Source organism: Dendropsophus ebraccatus, chromosome 14 (genome assembly GCF_027789765.1).
Source record: "Dendropsophus ebraccatus isolate aDenEbr1 chromosome 14, aDenEbr1.pat, whole genome shotgun sequence".
Classification (NCBI taxonomy): Eukaryota; Metazoa; Chordata; class Amphibia; order Anura; family Hylidae; genus Dendropsophus; species Dendropsophus ebraccatus.
In genome coordinates this window covers 48,883,838-48,903,841 of record NC_091467.1, presented here as the reverse complement: position 1 = coordinate 48,903,841, position 20,004 = coordinate 48,883,838, and the positions used below count along the sequence as shown (strand labels likewise).

At 45.1% G+C, this 20,004-nt stretch overlaps 1 protein-coding gene across 1 annotated transcript in view; it reads right to left on the bottom strand.

The window, feature by feature from the left end:
* The window catches only part of CHRNA4 (cholinergic receptor nicotinic alpha 4 subunit), a 48,745-nt gene extending 29,126 nt beyond the window's left edge, over positions 1–19,619 (bottom strand). Inside the window, exon 1 of the mRNA XM_069953891.1 lies at positions 19,539–19,619. Coding sequence (XP_069809992.1) covers positions 19,539–19,590 — 52 coding nt within the window. The 5' untranslated portion in view covers positions 19,591–19,619. The remainder of the gene's footprint in view (positions 1–19,538) is intronic.
* Between the last annotated feature and the right edge of the window lie 385 nt (positions 19,620–20,004).

The window sequence follows — 20,004 nt, the reverse complement described above, 5'->3', positions numbered from 1 at the left end:
ATCAGAAGCAGGAGAGATGGGCCCCTTATTCAGGAATAGAGATGATCAAACAGCGCTGATGCCCAGGTTCGTACGAACTCGAACCATCACTAGGGCACGCACCCTCCATCATATCCAGTGCACACACCCACCATCATATCCAGTGCACGCCCCCTCCATCATATCCAGTGCACACACCCTCCATTATATCCAGTGCACGCACTCTCCATCATATCCAGTGCACGCCCCCTCCATCAAATCCAGTGCACACACCCTCCATCATATCTATGGCACGCACCCTACATCATATCCAGTGCACACACCGCCCAATATATCCAGTGCACATGCCCCCATCATACCCGGGCTGCTTGCCCCACCTAACATACAGCACACATATCCTCCATCATATCCAGTGCATATGCCCCTATCACACCCAGTGCACAAGCAGCCTATAACACCCATCTCACGTGAAGCCCCCCCCCCCCCCCCCCCCCCCCACGGCACATCCCTAACTACACCCTTGGTTAAAGTACTCCGCTAAACAACACATCAATGTATCAATTAGTTTTCAGTACCAACCATCACTAGCATCAGTACTGTGCCATGTGACCTAAGTGCAAGTGCTTTACTGCAGGAGGGCGAAACATATAATAACAAATGGCACAAGACACTGCTGAAATTGTTCCATGCTCTCCTCACAAAACCCTAAGCCAATCAACCCCTCCATGGGCATGCTTCAAACAGGGAGATTGTAAGCTGTATACATCGACAAACCTGAACCCTATTATGTACAATCTTGGTGCTAGAATATTGCAGAGACTGAAGAAGAGGTCTACCCAAGTAAGTGCGACTAGAGGACCATCCTGGATGGATTTCTGGCAAACGTCTGGTCACAGTTGCAACCTTATTTGATTTCATTAGCTACTATACAGTGCAACTCAACAGTCCATTGCTGTGGCCAAAGTGGCAATGTAGTCCTGACCTTATACAAGCCCTAGACAGCAGCAGCCATCTCTCCCAATTTCCCCATAAACATACAACCACAGGAACAAAGGAGGAGGGTAAGCCAACATGCTTGGTGCTTTTATTCCTTCAAAAAGCCCCAATACACATAATACAGGTAGCCGATCCTGCCAATATTTGTGGGCTTGGCTGACTTTGGGAGAAATAAAGCTGGCCATACCCAACAGATCAAACCTGACGTCTGGTTGTATGCATGGAAGAAAACCCCAGGAACATTTACATAGTAGTGGAGACTGCAACTTTTCTCCTCTTTAACCAAATAGAAATAAAATTGTGTCAATGAGTCAACAGCATTTGTTGTGGAAACAGACGACGTGAGAAGTGCGAGCGGCTCCGGCAAAAAGGTGTTAATGGCGCCACAACGGTTATTATTAGCTACGAGGAGCCGAATACGAGCCAGGCATTGTTAGCACAATTATTTGGAACTTTTTGTTTTTCATTTCAAGAGAAAACATTTGGGCCTACAACATGGAGAACATTCAGGTCTCCTCTTTTCCTGTGCTGCACCAGGAGATTCTGAAATCTTTACTGCTGACTAATAAGAAAACAATAAGGGTCACCTGGACGATTCTATAGATTTTATTTTTTCGCCATCTTAAGGAGGGGAGTTTACCCAGCTGTTGCAAAACTATAACTCCCATCATGATTGCATAGTCTTTGAGTCCATTTACACAGAAAGATTATCTGACAGATTATCTGCCAAAGATTTGAAGCCAAAGCCAGAAACAGACTATAAAGAGAGAACAGGTCATAAAGAAAAGCCTGAGATTTCTCCTCTTCAAATCCATTCCTGGCTTTGGCTTCAAATCTTTGGCAGGACCTGAATTTCTTTCATGCCTAACAACCTTCAGCTTGTAGAAATAAAATTCCCAGTATGTGTGCCTTTAGTTTCCAAAACCACAACTCCTAATATACCCAACAGTCTTTAGCTTGCAAAACCACAACTCCCATCATGCCCCGACAGCTTTGGACTTGCAAGACTACAACTCCCATAATGCCCAACAATCTTTGGCTTGCAAAACTGCAAGTGCCACAATATCTGACAGCATTTGGCTCGACAAACTGCAACTTATTTCATGTGTAACAGTTGCTGCCCTGCAAAACTCCTGTCATGCCTGCCAGGCTATGGATTGCAAAGCTAAAACTCATTTTATGTGCAATTCCTATCATGCATTTTAGCTGTCAGCATGCAAAACCTCATGACCTGGTGAGAGTTGTAGTTTTGCAACAACTGGAGAGCCAGATTGAGGATACTGGTCTAAAGTCTTCATCATGACCTTTAGGTTGTATATGGCAGCCAGGCATTAATCTAATGACCAGGGCTCCATCCTCCTAGGGACCTTTAGATGTCATTAGACCTGTGTTTGTTCCAGGACTTGCAGCCATATTAGCGGCACAGGATTCCACCTGTACGACAGTCGTTGCGAGCCTGGCCTTTAGGAGTTCTCTAAAAATAGCGATTTACCAAAGGTCATTAAGACAACGGTCAGGACCCATTAACAACACCAAAAGCCTAATATTTTTTTTCTTTATTGACATCAAAAGGAAAAAAAAATGCAGAAAAAAATTACAATGGGAACCTCAAGGCTACGCTGTGTGAAAGAGACTTTTTTCCCCCTATTTTTCTATTTTATCAATTCAATGTAAAAATAATGACAAACTCAACTCTGCTACATCACGTCCTCACTTTCCCAGTGGTAATGATTATTTAACAACTGATCATAGGACCGTACACTTTGGAGGGAGGGCAGGAGCGGCAGCAGGTATGTGGGTCACCGGTCTCCGGAGAAGCCCATGCATTATCTATGACTTTCCTTAACGGGTAAGAACCTGCTCAAGAGATATAGCACTGACTTTGCTTAGCTGAGAACAGACTGGTTAACCCCAACATCCTGACCCCCCACTGGGGTCCAGCGATTATCATTCCCCGAGTAACAAGCCAATAGATCAAGACGCAGAGGAGCAAATGTGCGAGAACATCCTAAAACAGATTTATAAAAGTAGTAACAGCTCCCTATAGCTCAACCTCTTGGACCTCCATGTTCTATCCATAGGCAATAAATTCGATGAGCAGTGGAGCATTGTGGGAGTCTTATTTGATCTTTGTTGGGGGGAGGTTGCTGCTGCGGGGGGAGGTTGCTGCTGCGGGAAGCTTCCTCCCAGCCTTAGGGCCCTATACCCCCGGACGATTATCATTCAGATTATCGTTAAATCATTCGAATCTAAACATTAATCGTTCGGTTACAATGCAGTTAACGATTAACGACCAAACGAGAAATCGTTGATCGCTTTATTAAAACGTTCCCAAATCGTTCGCATTAAATAAGACATTGTTCGGTCGTTCGCAGTAGATACGAACGCAATAGCGAAGAAATAGCGAAGAAAAAACTATCGCAAATACGATCATAAGTAACGACTATCGTTCCATGAAAATGAGTGAACGTTTTCAGGTCTTTCACAATAGCGGTTGTTTGAAATCGTTAACGATTATGCGTACGATAATCGTACTGTGGAGTAGGGCCCTTACACCAGCAGTCTGAATCTTCTAAGTGGAGACAGAATAATGGGTTGTGAGCTGTCACATGAACCTGTAGGGTTTTAGCATGTGGGTTATATGAGGCAATATAGTCGCTCAATGTCCTTATAATAACATGAGGTCAGGGTTAAAGTAAATATGGAGGTTGCTGCTGCAGCAAGCTTCCTCCCAGCCACACACACAGCTGGAATCTTTCCTTTGCAAACAATATACATGTTTGTATCCCTTTAAGAAACCATTTCTGCATGACAATTATTGTTTTTTTTTTCAGTTGGTATCCAAAACATATTTCCAGTTTACATCACAGATGGTGTGGAGTTCCCTCAACTTGAAACAGTGAGCCTCTTTGGGTTGTGAGTTATGATATGAACTTACAGTACCCTAATTTCTTTTAGCATTACATATTTGGCTTATAGGAGGCAACATGGCCTAGTATGATGTGGACTGCAATGGACTTGTATGAGGATAGAAGGTAATGGGTAATGGGCTGGGAGGAAGCTTACTTCAAGAACAACCTCCCCCAACTTTTTTTTTTTTTTTCGATCTCCATGTTCCATCACTGAGCAATACATAGTGAATAATGAAGACTTTGTCAGTCTTTTTTGATTCCTGTATAGAGAATTGGAGGAAGGTCACTGCTGCTGCAGCAAGCTTCCTCCCAGCCAGATGCAAGAAGCCTAAACTAAAGAAGGGATAAGGAGGAAAAAAGGAAACGAATAGAGATGAGTGAACCGGGTTCGGGTTCGAGTCGATCCAAACCCGAACGATCGGCATTTGATTAGCGGGGGCTGCTGAACTTGGATAAAGCTCTAAGGTTGTCTGAAAAACATGGATACAGCCAATGACTATATCCATGTTTTCCACATAGCCTTAGGGCTTTATATAACTTCAGCAGCCACCGCTAATCAAATACCGAAAGTTCGGGTTCGGATCGACTCGAGCATGCTCAAGGTTCGCTCATCTCTAGAAACGAACATTGTCTGGAGATTCAGGTTATCCTCTACTATGTATCCCCATCATATGTGCGGCTTAGATCACAGATGAAACGTCCCAAAGAAAAAGGGCCATGAACAGTAAACATGACCCTCTGTGACCCCCACTGGGCTATATCACTACATACATGGGTTATGGGATGGCTGAATATCCTTAGAATTAGTATGAGGATAGGAGGTAAGGGACGAGCTGCTGGCTATAGATATACAAATAATAATCTTTGTATATTAACATTAATAATGCAGTTACCGGGGGGATTCTGCATAGCAACTACAGATATTGTGTTTCTCATACAGATCACACAATGCACCAAACACTGTCAAGGACATTACAGATTCTTTTGTGAGCAAGCGATGTACAGCCAGACGCCTGCTAAATGAGAGAAGGGGAGAGAAAGCGGGTCGCCTGTTATTGATGTCCTTGAATGTAAGCCGTGACCCTAATGATTGCCTCCGACGCTCAGCCAGGGGAACGGCACATGGATGAATTCTAGATGTGGAGCAGCTTGTGCTCGAAACCGTGCGTGAAGATACAGTGTAATTGTAGGGTAGTGGTCACCAACCTGTGCCAAAACTACAACTCCCAGCAAGCCTTGGGCATTCCAGTCTCAAAACACCTCAGGAGCCACAGGTTGGAGATCACTACAATTCAAAGACTCGGATCATACCTGAGCCCCACAGCCACATAAGACTATTAAGCGGTATAGATTTTGGACCCTCAAACTCTTCCAGTCCATCAATTACTAGAAACAAAGATTAAAAAAAAACTAGCTGCTTTCTACTAGAAACAGCACCACTCTTATCCTCGGGTCATGTGGAATATTACAGCTCAGTTGTATTGATGTGAATGGAATGTGAAAGTTGTAATACCACACCCAACCTGAGTAAAGAAGTGGTGCTGTTTTTGTAAGAAAGGAACTATGTTTTTTAATCCCTTTAATAAGTTTATGTTGACAGCCTAGTTAACGGCCCCATGTTACCCCACCCTCGGTTCCATTCACACATCTATATTATGGATCTAGACTGCACTGAAAGCACCATAGTGATCTTTTAGATTAGGTCACTGGACCAGGATCTGAATCTGAAATATCTCAAACTTGCTTTTGAGTTACAGATGTGTGAAGGTGATCTTACTATTTCCCAGAAAATATGTTTTAGAATTTCCTCCAGAACTGGTGTGACTATTACAACTAGCTCTTCCCTTCTGTATTTCTAGTGTAACCCCGGGGTGATGTTATGTTGGAGAAACGGCCGGTCACTTGCTAGGTGGCGAGGTGTAACTCCACGCCGGAGGTGATTGGCCGAGATACAGCCGGACCTTGGAATGTTACTTTGTGACGCCAGTCCAGAGTAGGCACAAAGGTGTGATGGCACGCCTGCTTTTATTTGACAAGGCCGTTGTACCCTTTTCCCCTGTGGTCAGTGTCCTGCCGGGTTGCTACTGGGTCCCTTGGGATAGTGTGATCACGGATGGCCAGAATGGTTTAATGACCCTCCCGGACTATCGGAACTGCCACCCACAGAAAGGGGAAATGTGCCAAGGTTGCGGTGTGTGCTGTGTCGGTGGAAGGCGTAAGATCACAGAGTCTCTTTAACTTAAAAAAGTTTGTTTTACTGAGAAGATATGTGCTTAAGGCAAGGTTACACAATTATGAGGTTTCTCTTGATAAAGCACTTGGTAATACACTTGACAAAAGTTCCAGACCAATACTTGGCAATACAGCAACCAAATCTATAGTAGGAATGCAGTGTAGGGTACAGTCGTGCCGACTGAGTAGTGTACTGAATAATACAAAAAAACTAAATAGCAGAGAGGAGGATGTTATGAGAGTCTCAACCCAAGTAGTACTGTGCTCTGCCGGGATGTTGGAGGATGAGGTAGAATACTTAGAAGAAGAAGAACACCTGTGCCGTGTATTGACCTTGAATAGTCTTCACAACACCTTATGCCCACTAGACTAGGCTGAACCTTCATAGAGGATGACACAGGCCCCAAACCTTGTTACCTGGGATGAGCGGAATGCTGAGGGTTCCCTGCTGCGAGATAGAGTTCCTAGACTTATCACAACTTTGCTCTATCCGGATCAGTTTCTAGCTTCTGTGGCTTTTATTGTGGATACTGTCCTGCTCTGTTACTTTCCTTGTCCACGGCGTGGGTTGTTTGTCTCTGACTTGTCCTCTCTTAAGAGTGTTTTAGCAGTGCATAGTGCTGTGTAGCGTTACTAAGAAGAAAGTTGTTAGAGGTGTACTGTCTTGCTTCCTACCCATATGAGGTTCTAGCCAGGGCCGTTTCTAGCGGCGGGCGGGCCGGGCGATCGCACGGGGCGCTGACAGATAGGGGGCGCTGGTGCACCCTCCGGACCTCACTCAGCCCCGTGCGTGCCTTCCGCCTGCACGCCCGCCCCATCATCTGCCCCTGCGCTCGGCCCATCACCTGCCACAATACCGCCCGCAGCTCCCTGGAAGATCCCCTGCAGATCCCCCCCCTTCCCCGGACCGCGCCTCACCTCAGTGGCGTGCGCGCCAACCCCCCCCCCCCCCCCCGCGCCCCATCACCTGCTCAGATGACCCCTGCCTGCAGCTCTCCCCGGACCGCGCTCAGCCGCCACCGCCGGGCCGCAGCCCCCGCACGCATCTTCTCTGCTGGGGGATCCTGTTTCGCGCAGGCTTGGGGAGAAGAGGAGAAGAGAGAAGGATCCCGCCGTATGCCAGGATGAGGTGAGTATAATGTGTTTTTATTTTCTCTTGTGTGTGTGTGTATTTAGCGGGGCGGGGGGGGGGGGCAGTGTTGCTATAGGGGAAAACCACAAGGGGGTTTATTACTATTACTGTGGGGAGAGCCCTGGGGGGATTATTACTATTAGGGGGGGGGGGCGGCAGTGGGGGGATTATTACTGTAAGGGGGAGCACTGGGGGGATTATTTATTACTGAAAGGGGGAGCACTGGGGGGATTATTTATTACTGAAAGGGGGAGCACTGGGGGGATTATTACTGTAAGGGGGAGCACTGGGGGGATTATTTATTACTGAAAGGGGGAGCACTGGGGGGATTATTACTGAAAGGGGGAGCACTGGGGGGATTATTACTATTAGGGGGAGCCCTGGGGGGATTATTTATTACTGTAAGGGGGAGCACTGGGGGGATTATTTATTACTGTAAGGGGGAGCACTGGGGGGATTATTACTGTAAGGGGGAGCACTGGGGGGATTATTACTATTAGGGGGAGCACTGGGGAGATTATTACTATTAGGGGGGAGCACTGCCGGGATTATTACTGTAAGGGGGAGCACTGGGGGGATTATTACTATTAGGGGGGAGCACTGGGGGGATTATTACTATTAGGGGGGAGCACTGGGGGGATTATTACTATTAGGGGGGAGCACTGGGGGGATTATTACTATTAGGGGGCAGCACTGGGGGGATTATTACTATTAGAGGGGAGCTCTGGGGGGAATTATTACTATTAGGGGGAGCACGGGGGGGATAACTATTTGGGTACTGCACAGTGGGCATTATTATTATATAGAGGCAAAGCAGGGGGCATTATTACTATATGGAGGACACAGCAGGGGATCCTACCTACAGGGGGCAACCTACATACCTACTGACTTTACTGCATATGACACAATGAAGTGGAAGTTGTTGTAAAAGTGCGGAGCCTAAGATGTTTGTCTGGCAGGTTCAGAAGAGATGAATTGTGGCTGCAAGAAATCATCATGGGGGTCCGGGCCAGATGGAGGGGAAAAGTGACGCCCCAGATCAAAGAAGACGTCACCTGTGAGTCACTGAATTACTTTTTTTCGCCTCAAGTTAAAAAAAAGGTTGAATAACACGGCTCTATGCAATAATACACACACTGCTTCTCTATAGCAACAATCGCCCCCCCTCCCCCCTCCTTGACATTACTTGAAGGGGGGGGGGCGATTTTAGCAAGATTCGCCCTGTAGTCAAAATTACCTAGAAACGGCCCTGGTTCTAGCTAAGACTGACCTAGGTAGGGGACCTGGCACAGGCCAAGGGCCCGGATAGGACCACTGTGGAGAGCTACGTAGCGTGCGTCCCTCCTGTCCAACACGAAAGACCTTCACACTTCCTCCACCCATGTGACTTCCTATCTCCCAGCATTTAAGGTGCGCTGTGAGTGGGTAAAAAGTGCAAACAGAAAAAGTAAACAGAGAGCGGATAAAGAGAAGAAGAACAGATTCCTACTGATCTGCAGGTTCATGGTCTGCAGATTTCATAAGGAAACAATAACCCTTTATACACTTCAGCTGTGCAGCCTCCAAATACACATAACTAATAGAGCGACATCTATTGGCGAAAATTTACTACTACTTTCATCACCACGCAAGTACAATAAGTACAGACTTTTACGAAGGGTGTATGGAACTATAACACCCGTGTTAGGACACCACATATTGAGTGACACCTTTTGATCCCCACAAACAAGGATATGGATTTCCACGGCCACATGGTCCTTAGAAACTAGAAATACTAACTATTCCTCTTCTTTTCGTACATTTCATGGGATGGGAAGGCCAGGCAGAACAGCTATAATATGATGGTACTGTATTACATAAAGTCCAACGTTTTAACGGTTTAGGTTATAAATAGAAATGAGCGAACCTCTAGCATGCTCGAGTCGACCCGAATCCGAACTTTTGGCATTTGATTAGCGGTGGCTGCTGAAGTTGGATAAAGCCCTAAGGCTATGTGGAAAACATGGATATAGTCATTGGCTGTATCCATGTTTTCCAGACAACCTTAGAGCTTTATCCTGCTGAGCCCCAGGTAATCAAATGCCGATCGTTCGGGTTCGGATCGTCTCGAACCCGAACCCGATTCACTCTAGTTATAAACCATCACCGATGACATCACGGCTCCTAATTTAATTCAAAATTATTTTTTTCCCCTGTAAACAACAGAAATGATCTTTGGCTGTCAGAAGGAGAATGGATGAGAAGGTTGCACAGATGTGTGAGGGCGCGGGGGGCGGCAGAGAGGGGGAGCAGGTGTTAGGATATTATGAAAGCAGCAGGTAAGGAATCCGAGTGAAGAATGAGAGGATTTGGAAGGTAGATTGAAATTTTTTGAAGAGTTACTGTCAGCTCAGTACCATACATAATGTGTATTCCCTTGCCAACCGCTCATGCAGCAGCCAGACCACCGCAGACAGCAGCAAGCAACATAGAGCAGGAAGGAAAGAAGGAACATCATAAACAAGGGATAATGCCAACTCCATAATTACTGCTAAAGTTCTGCAAATTTTTATTTATTTTTTAAGTCAGAGACTGGATATAGGACCGTGGGGACCTGAACTTATGTCAACTCTGGGCTGGTTGTAGCTGAAAACAGCAGAGTATCTCTAATACACCTCCACGTACCTCCATGCATTAGGATATGTTCAATGAGAACTGTGTAATGTCACATTTGCCCTGTGGTGGCGCTGCAGACATTGCTTTCAGATCACTGCTGATCGCTTAGGGTCTCATCAGCAAGAGACATTGTCATCCCTTTAGTAATGGGGGACAATTCTAAATCCTCAAAGTAGAACCCCTTTTAAGGAGCACTCTATGTAAATTTGGGCAGGGCCTCAGGAAGAGGAGCCTGACATGCAAATTTTCTTTAACGTTCTTTGAATCCCTGTGTCACGCTCCACCTTCTCAGACCTGCACTTAGTATAATACAGTACCAATTTTACATGGAGTGTTGCTTTAAGTGAATATAATATTTGTATCTGTAACTCATCAGCAACTTAAAGGAGAAGTCCGGTGAAAATTTTTATTAAAGTACTGTATTGTATTGTCGCCCAAAAGTTACACAAACCACCAATATACACTTATAATGGGAAATGTTTATAAAGTGCTTTTTCCCAGCACTTACTACAGCATCAAGGCTTCAATTCCTGGATAACATGGTGATGTCACTTCCTGGATAACATGGGGATGTCACTTCCTGGATAACATGGTGATGTCACTTCCTGGATAACATGGTGATGTCACTTCCTGGATAAAATGATGTCACAACCCGACTCCCAGAGCTGTGCGGGCTGTGGCTGCTGGAGAGGATGAAGGCAGGGGGACACTGAGGGACACAGGGCACTGGAGGGACACTGAGCATCCCTCTGCCATCATCCTCTCCAGCAGCCACAGCCCGCACAGCTCTGGGAGTCGGGTCGTGACATCACCATTTTATCCAGGAAGTGACATCACCATGTTATCCAGGAAGTGACATTACCATGTTATCCAGGAAGTGACATCACCATGTTATCCAGGAAGTGACATCATCATGTTATCCAGGAAGTGACATCACCATTTTATCCAGAAAGTGAAGCCTTGATGCAGTAGTAAGTGCAGGGAAAAAAAGCATTTTATGTGCATTTCCCGTAATAAGTGTATATTGGGGATTGGGTAAAATACTTTAATAAATAATTTTTGCCGGACTTCTCCTTTAATCCTCTCTGTATGTAGTTTGATGGGGCTGCAAGGTTCATCATACCCTGGCACAAATAAGGCAATAGGTTTAGCTGCAGTCCTATGTAAAACCTTGGCCCAACACAGCAGCCCCCCCTCCATCACAGCACACCTGGTTTTTATGTCGCTTGTGTATGGCGCCATGATGGAATAAAGTGCTTCTTTTCCACTTTTTAGCGCCTCCTGGATGCTGTTACCTTTTGTTAGCCCCTTATCATTGACCAGCTCTACCTATCTGTGGCAGCACCCGCCCATTACCCTGGCACTTGCCAGCTGCCGATATCTTGAACATTACATACAGCTACTTATCTAGAAGCTTCAGTCCTTGGAAATCTCCACCTTTGCCTTCGCCATCACCACTTGGGAGCTGTCCACAGTGCTGGAGGGACAGCCGCGTCTTACAGAACAAGTGGCTAATCCTTAGGAGACAGACATGCTGCTGCTGCTGCCCAGTGCTCTTATTTTGAGCACTCTGCTACATCTTAAAAGTTCTCTTACATGACGCGTTATTCTTTTCTTTACTGTATACCATTGCATGGTATAACATAGCCTACTATGCTTTTCTATACTGCAATAATCAAGATCTATTGGCATAAAGAGTCCAAAATGATACTTTAAGGGTAATTGAAGCCCTGTGGATATGATTAGTGTATGAAGCCCTATATATATATGATTGCTGTATAGAGCCCTATGGACCTACCTGGTGTATGGAGCCCTATGGACATACCTGGTGTATGAAGCCCTATGGATTTACCTGGTGAATGTAGCCCTGTAGATATGATTAGTATATGGAGCCCTATGGTTATGATTGGTGTATACAGCCCTATGGATATATCTGGTCTATGGAGTACTATGGATATGTCTGGTGTACAGAGCACTATAGATATACCTGGTGTATGGAGTTCTATGGATATGTCTGGTGTACGGAGCACTATGGATATACCTGGTGTATGGAGCCCTATGGATATGTCTGGTTAATGGAGCCCTGTAGATATGATTAGTGTATGGAGCCCTATGGATATGTCTGGTGTATAGAGCACTATGGATATACCTGGTGTATGGAGCCCTATGGATATATTTGGTGTATAGAGCCCTATGGATATGATTAATGTTTGGAACCCTATGGATATACCTGGTGTATGGAGTCCTATGGATATGTCTGGTGTATGGAGCCCTACAGATATGATTAATATATGTAACCCTAGAGATATGCCTGGTGTATGTATCACTATAGATATGTATGGTGTATGGAGCCATATGGATATGATTAGTATATGCAGCTCATCCCCTCGGAGACTAGGAAGCGACCAGGGGACCGGAGATAAAGTATACAGACACCAGCCAGGTAAGTACATGTTTTGAAAAAAATGTCCCTGCTCGTTCTCCTTTGAGTGGGAACTGTGTAATTTGCCCTGTGGTGGCACTTCAGGGACATCAAGCACTTAATGCCAGATTACCTCCCAGATTACAGCTAATTGCTGGGGGTCTCGTCAGTCCAGTGGTCTCCAAGCAGTGGCTCCACAACTACAGTACAACCTCTAGCATTCCTGGACAGCAAACAGCTGCCAGGACATGCTGGGAGTTGTAGTTGTGCAAGTAGTTTGGTTTGGAATACTTAACCAACGCAGTGCCAAATGATTCCATAAATTATCCAGAATTTATTGGTCTCTCTGTTGTCACAGACGACCCCTCCCCTCCCGCGTCTTCATCATACGCTACATTAATTTTACTGGTGCATTCTGCCAAATGTATTTCCATATGTAGCTGGTAATAAGCAGCAATTAGGTCTTCACAGTTTGGGGGGACGCGCTGATTAAACATTACGGCTTCTGTTTTTTCTATGCGATTTGGCTGTAAAATTCTACGTGCCTCCATAATTCATGACATCAACCAGCAAAATCTATAGTCAGGGTGTGTAGGAAGTAGTTCCCACTGTAGTATGGATGTAGGCATGTAGGCAGGGGCGGTCTTGGCATTTCTGGGGCCCCAAGCGAAGTTATGTCTGGGCCCCCCCCCCCCCCTCGACACACGTTCCAAAACAATAGACCACTGTGTGTTGCCCTCAGTAGTATATACCCCTTGTGCGCTACCCCCAGTAATATATACTCCTTGTATGCTGCCCCTAATAGTATATACCCCTTGTGTCCTGCCCCCAGTAGTATATACCCCTTGTTTGCTTCCCCAGTAGTATATAGACCCCTGTGTGTTCCCCCAGTTATATATAGCCCCCCCGTGTGCTCCCCCAGAAGTATACAGACCTCCTGTGTGCTGCCCCAGTTGTATATAGACCCCCTGTGTGCTGCCCCCAGTTGTATATTCCCCCTGTGTGCTCCCCCACTAGTATATAGGCCCCCTGTGTGCTCCCTCAGGGGTATTTAGCCCCCCTGTGTGCTCACCCACTTGGATATAGACCTCCTGTGTGCTCCCCTACTTGGATATAGACCCCTGTGTGCTCCTCCAGTAGTATATAAACCCCCTGTGTGGTTCCCCCAGTAGTATATAGACCTCTGTGTGCCCCACCATTATTATATAGACCCTTTGTGTGCTGCCCCAGTAGCATACAGACCCCTGTGTGCTCCCCCAGTTATATATAGACCACCTGTGTGCCTCACAAGTAGTTTATAGACCCCCTGTATATTCCCCCAGTAGTATATAGACCCCCTGTGTGCCCCACCAGTAGTATATAGACCCCTGTGTGCTCCCCCACTTGAATATAGACCTCCTGTGTGCTCTCCAAGTTGTATATACACCCCATTCTGCTGCCCCAAGTAGTATATTGACCCCCTGTGTGCTGCCCCCAGTAGTATATAGACCCCTCTGTGAAGCCCCAGTAGTCTATAGCCCCCCTGTGTGCTCCCCCTGTTATCTAGCCCCCCTGTGTGCTCCCTCCATTTATATAGACCCCTGATGTGCGCTCCCCCAGTTAAACAGACCCCTGTGTGCTCCCCCTCCCAAATAGTATATAACACAATAAAACAAACACTATACTCACCTGGGTCCGGGCGTCTCCTCTTCTCTTCACTCTTGTGGCCACAGGAAGGGTTTTCCCTGCGATCACAAAAGGCCGCACTCCCCTTGTCCTGGCGCCGATGCTCCAGTGATGTCACTGGAGCGTCGGCACCACAAGGACAAAGCTGCCACTTGTGACCGCAGGGAAAACCCTTCCTGCGGCCACAAGAGTGACTGACAGGAAGGGAGCCAATGTCTCCCGCCCTGTCAGTGCTGCTGCATGTGCTATGAGCGCTCATTATGAGTGCTTATAGTTACAGTTCAGATGGCAGCAGCAAGCGGGGCAGCGGCCCTGGATGTTGGGGGCCCCAAGCGATCGCTTGGGGTGCTTGGTGCCAAAGACCGCCACTGCATGTAGGGAAATGTCAGCATTATCTAAAGGGGTTGTATAGGGTTGGAAAAACTGGACTTTTTTTTCTAGAAACAGCACCACACCTGTCCACAGGTTGTATGAGGTACTGCAGCTCAGCCCTATGGATGTCTATTCAGCCGAGTTGCAATATCAAACATGACCTGTGGGCAGAGGTGGCACTGTTTCGAGGGGGGGGGGGAAGCAGTCATGTAATTCTGACATAGCACAACCCCTAACAATATATTGTTATGGGATATAACTATGGAAGTCCAACTTCTGGGACCACAACCAATCCAGAGAGTCAAGGGGTTTCACTTGCTGCACTGTTCCAGTTAATAGGGATGTGTTTTGATGGGATTACAGCAATACTCTAACATTGTGGCTGCTTTCTTTTCTTTCAGAAAAAGCGTCACTCCTCCCCATAGGTTATGTCTGGTATTACAGCTCACCCCCATTTCTGATGAGTTATAGGACTTCCAAATCGTAATTAACCCCCATTCTTGCCAACTGGTTATGTTTAGTATTGCAGCAATCATATAAATCATAGTTAAGCTGCAGTTCCAGATTCAGCACAAGAGTGGGGCTGTTTGTAGTTGGAGTTGATCTCCAAGTTGTAATACAGCTATGTCCCTTTCACTTCTATAAAGCCGAGCTGCAATACTAGGTACCACCTGTGGTCAGATGTGGCACTATTCTAGGAATAAAGCAGACATGCATTTTTAATCCTGCAACTCTTTTAAGCTCCTCATACCCAGTAAAAATGTGTTAATAATATGTATAGGGATTCCCCTAAAGAAACAGGTCCAGTATATCCATCTCTGAGAGATAGGTGGCGCCAGAGGTGTCTCACAGCTGCTTATCTCCTTCTTCTAATTTAAATGAATGAACTTCTAGTGATTTTATATATATATATATATATATATATATATATATATATATATATATATATCAGAGAAAGACCCCTGACAGTCCTAAGTCAATTACTGAACAACAGAGCTCCTGCAGAGTGTGTAGATTGTCAGCTCCTCTGGTGCTAAGACTGGATGTGCTCCTTGTAAATCACTGCAGACTGCACTACAGTATATAATAGAAATGCACCATTTACCAGTCCCTTCCCCCCACTCCATAACAAGTGGTCGATATGGGGGGGTCTTATCTCCTCAGGGGGTCCTGTGTTTCGCTAAGATCAGCGTTACGTCATAGTTTCCATTCCATGCCACCCCGGGGATCAGATCCAGATGAAAATGAGGTATAATCATCTCTTATTAAACCAATAACCTCAGGGATCTGAAAATTTTAATGTAGAAATAAAAGGGGGTGGGCATCAATATAACATGTACAGCAAGCCCCCAGTCACAAACAGGGGAAGCAGTGGAAGACTCAGCAAGCAGGCCGGTTAACTCTTTCCTTATGGATGGAGCAGAGCTGGATTTATCTATTTTAAATCTTCCTTGAATGCTGTAGGTTTAGTTATGTCACATAACAAACTTAGCTCTGCTACATCTGTACTGTACTAAATAGTAAAAATAATTGTGCGGTTAGACCAACAGGTTGCATCCCCCATGACTTAAGAGACTTACTCCAATATAGGTAACATACACTAAAGACCTCTGGATAGATGGGGGTCCCAAGAAAGCTGGAGACCCCAATGTCAAATATTTTCTATGTACACCATAGTTTTGTAACAATTGTAGTTTTGCAACAACCAGAGAATCGCAAGTTACGGAACAGCTAAAGGCTGTCAGGGCATGATGAGGGTTGTGGTTTTGCAATGGTCAGATGGTAACAGTTTAGAGACCAGTTACATGCTGTCAGGGCATGATGGGTGTCGTTTTGCAACGGCCAGAATAGCCACAGTTTAGGGAAGAGTTAAAGGCTGTCAGGGCATGATGGGAGTTGTAGTTTTGCAGCAGTCAGATAGCCACAGCATAGTGAACAGTTGAATGCTGTCAGTGCATGATGGGAGTTGTAGTTTTACAATGATCAGATAGACACAGTTTAGAGAACATTTAGGCAGGTATTTATCAAACTGGTGTTAAGTAGAATTGTCTTAGTTGCCCCTAGCAACCAATCAGATCTCCCTTTTCTTTCCTCACACATTCTTTGGAAAATGAAAGGTGGAATATGATTGGTTGCTAGGGGCAACTAAGACAATTCTACTTTACAGCAGTTTGATAAATCTCCCCCTTGCAGCAGTCAGATAGCCGCAGCATTGAGAACAGTTATATGCTGTCAGTGCATGATGGGAGTTACAGTATTGCAACGGTCAGATAGCCACAGTTTGGAGACCGGTTAAAGGCTGTCAGGGCATGATGGGGGTTGTAGTTCTGCAACAGCTGGAGAACCATACATTGGGGAAACACTTATCTGAACCATATGACGTTATCAGCAGCCACCTATCCAGACAGATCTAGCAGCATAGACAGACTTGCTGTAGCAGAGCGGAATCTCTCATCACAAAGACTCTGATGAGGCAGTAGATTTTCTTGTAATACCTTGAATAGTACACGTGAGTGTGAAAAACATTGCAAATCAAGGGTTCTTGTTTCATGTCTTTACTCATCCTGGAAGTTGCCTGAATAACACTTTCATCTACAGTAACTGAATGGGAACCTGCCGAGTATAAACCCATATCTATCCTAAAATAATGATAAAGGAGATAATATAAGGACGGACTAAATGGTCCAGATGGTCTTTTTCTGTTGACAATCTTCTATCTATATTGAAAATGCTGGAGTTCTTCTTCTTCTTCTATACGTTGTATACTTCCCAGTACCCCATGTCTCCCTTACCTGCGGGGGAGCTGCCTAATTCTTACAATACAATGAGATATCATCTTGATTTATAGTGAGTAAAAAACCCATCTCCACTACAGCTGTAGGCAACTAGGATGGCCAGGACATCAATTGCGCACACCATACTGCAAGATATTCTAGTGATATTTGTATGCAAGGCTTATACTTGGAGCCCAGACGCCTCCCTCCACCCTTAACTTCTATTTAGTAATGCACTCAAGATCTCTATACATCAAGTGCAATAAGACTACAAGCTCCATCATATCCTGACACAAAGATTTACCTGAAGTCCTCTATGACAGCCCCTTACCCTAACCAGCTCTAACTATCTGTGGCAGCACCCCTCCATTACCAGCGCTTACTGCCTGTATCTTGTATATTATATACAGCTACTTATCTAGAGGCTTCAGTCCTTGGAAAATCCCACCCTTTGCCTTCACCATCAGCACTTGGGAGCTGTCCACAGTGCTGGAGGGACAGCCGCGTCTTACAGAACAAGTGACTAATCCTAATGCTGATGATGCCCACTGCTCTCATCTTGTGCACTCTGCTACATCATGAACATCCAGTTACTCTTATCTGCAAGTCCGTTGACGTAATGTGAACAGTCCCTTTAGTGGCGCCTAATTGCAATGTCTTTAAGATGCCATTGTTCCTTTAGAACCATGGACAGCTTTTAAGTTCTATATTAGAGTACATTAGAATACACTATACTAACTTGTAGTTAGGCTTAGTTACTTGTTCTTGGTCCTTCAAGACACCATTGTCCCTTTAGCACCATAGACAGCTCCTTAATCCTATAACACAGTATGTACACTATGATAGCTTGTTATAAGTCTTAGTTACTTGTTCTCGGTTCTTTGAGACACCACTGTCCTTTCAGCACAATGAACAGCTGCTAAATCCTTCCTATAATTGAGTATACAGTATACTATACTAGCTTGTTATTAGGCTTAGTTACTTGTTCTTGATTTTTCAAGATTTTTCCACTTTTCCTTCAGCACCATAGACAGCTCCTTAATCCTATAACACAGTATGTACACTATGATAGCTTGTTATAAGCCTTAGTTACTTGTTCTTGGTACTTTGAGACGCCACTGGCCCTTCAGCACAATGGACAGGTGCTAAATCCTTCCCATAACACAGTATACTATACGAGTTTGTTATTAGGCTTAGTTACTTGTTCTTGGTGCTTTGAGACACCACTGTCCCTTCAGCAGCATGGGCAGCTGCTAAATCCTTCCCATAATTAAGTTTACACTATACTAGCTTGTTATTAGGCTTAGTCGTTCTGAGCTCCTCAAAATCATGGATAGCTTCACATGAAAATTAACATGGACTGGCATAACCTGGTGACTGAATAGGTGGCACTGGATCTCAGGATACAGGACAATGCACAAGAAAAAGGTCTGACAGACTGAAGGATTAACATGCTACTGTTACCTTAGAACCAAGGATTGCTCCTAAGACTGTACACATAGATTTACGTGGGCTGTGGTGATCTGACCTCTAACTTGTCTTTTAGGATTTAGCAAAGTGAACACATTCTTAAGACGTTTCTGTCTCTTTAGGACCATGGACAGTTCCTAAGATGGACAGTTTCTAAGTACCAAGATGTACATTAGATGGCAGATAAAATATATAAGATTTGGCCACAGAAGTATTTTCTATCATGAAAGTCCAGTTACTCTTATCTGCTAGTCCTCCTCAGTCCTTGTGAACAGTCTTTTTGGTTGCACTTAATGGACAAGTGACTAAGTCTCATAGGATACTTATGAAACGTGAATCATGCAAATCTCTGAATAGTCCCTTTGGCTGCTATGATGAGTTGTGCATGGTGCTGAAGGTAAGTCTTATAAGATAGTTATGCTGCAATGTGGTCCATATAAATCTCTAATAGGTCCCTTGGTTACATTTATGAGGTGGAAGGTAGAAACAGCAGTGTCTTACAGATAAGTGAGTAATATAAGATAGTCAGATTGGTATGTGGTTCATGCAAACATGTAGTTCTGCAAATCTCTAAATAGTCCATTTCTGTGTGGTACCAGGGGGACATGTTATGCTGCCATGTTGTCCATGTAAATCTTTATGAGCTGTACATCTTTGGAGCTATTCTTGGTGCTGAAGACACCTTCAGTCTATGAACCTGTCTGTGCTTGAGAAGGATACAATGAGGGGATTAAAGTCAATGTATGGGAAGGGGATTATAGAGGAGAGTTCAATTGTATCTATGACCTGTCATATGCTGTCAGAAGTGCATTCATGTGCACTCCTATCTCTCCCATCACATATTGCTAGGCAGGCTATTATATCTATGGGGCAGGTCAGCAGGGGAGCTGAATATTGCATTGGAGTTGTAAGAAAGAACTTAGACTTACCTGGAGGCAGAAACAAACAAGACAACAGGAGAAGGGAATCTTGGAGATTCATGATTGTTACTCAAGGATCAAGTGTTTCGTATGGAGAGCGGAGCAGCTGTTCACACCTGCAGTCCTGGTGTCTTCTCCACTAGAGTGCTGTCACCTTCTCCAGTCACTGTGTAATGGGACCTTCCTGGAACTGACCCTTTGCTCCATAGGCTGATGTCACCTGAGTCTTGCAGTGTCTTTGAGAATTCTCATTTCACATGCTCATCCATATAGATGCCCTCAGAGTTAATGTAGGTTGCTGGTTGCTTGATGCTCTGTTGAGATCTGTGTCTGGCAGAGAAGGGGCAGTCTGCTTCTGTTCATCTAAGTCCTGCCCACCTCGGGCACTGGGTAGGGAGAGGTGTGTAGGACTCTATAAGGTGCCAGGAGACAGAGATACCAAGAGGCAAGCTTCTCAATCCTCTCTCCCCCTCCT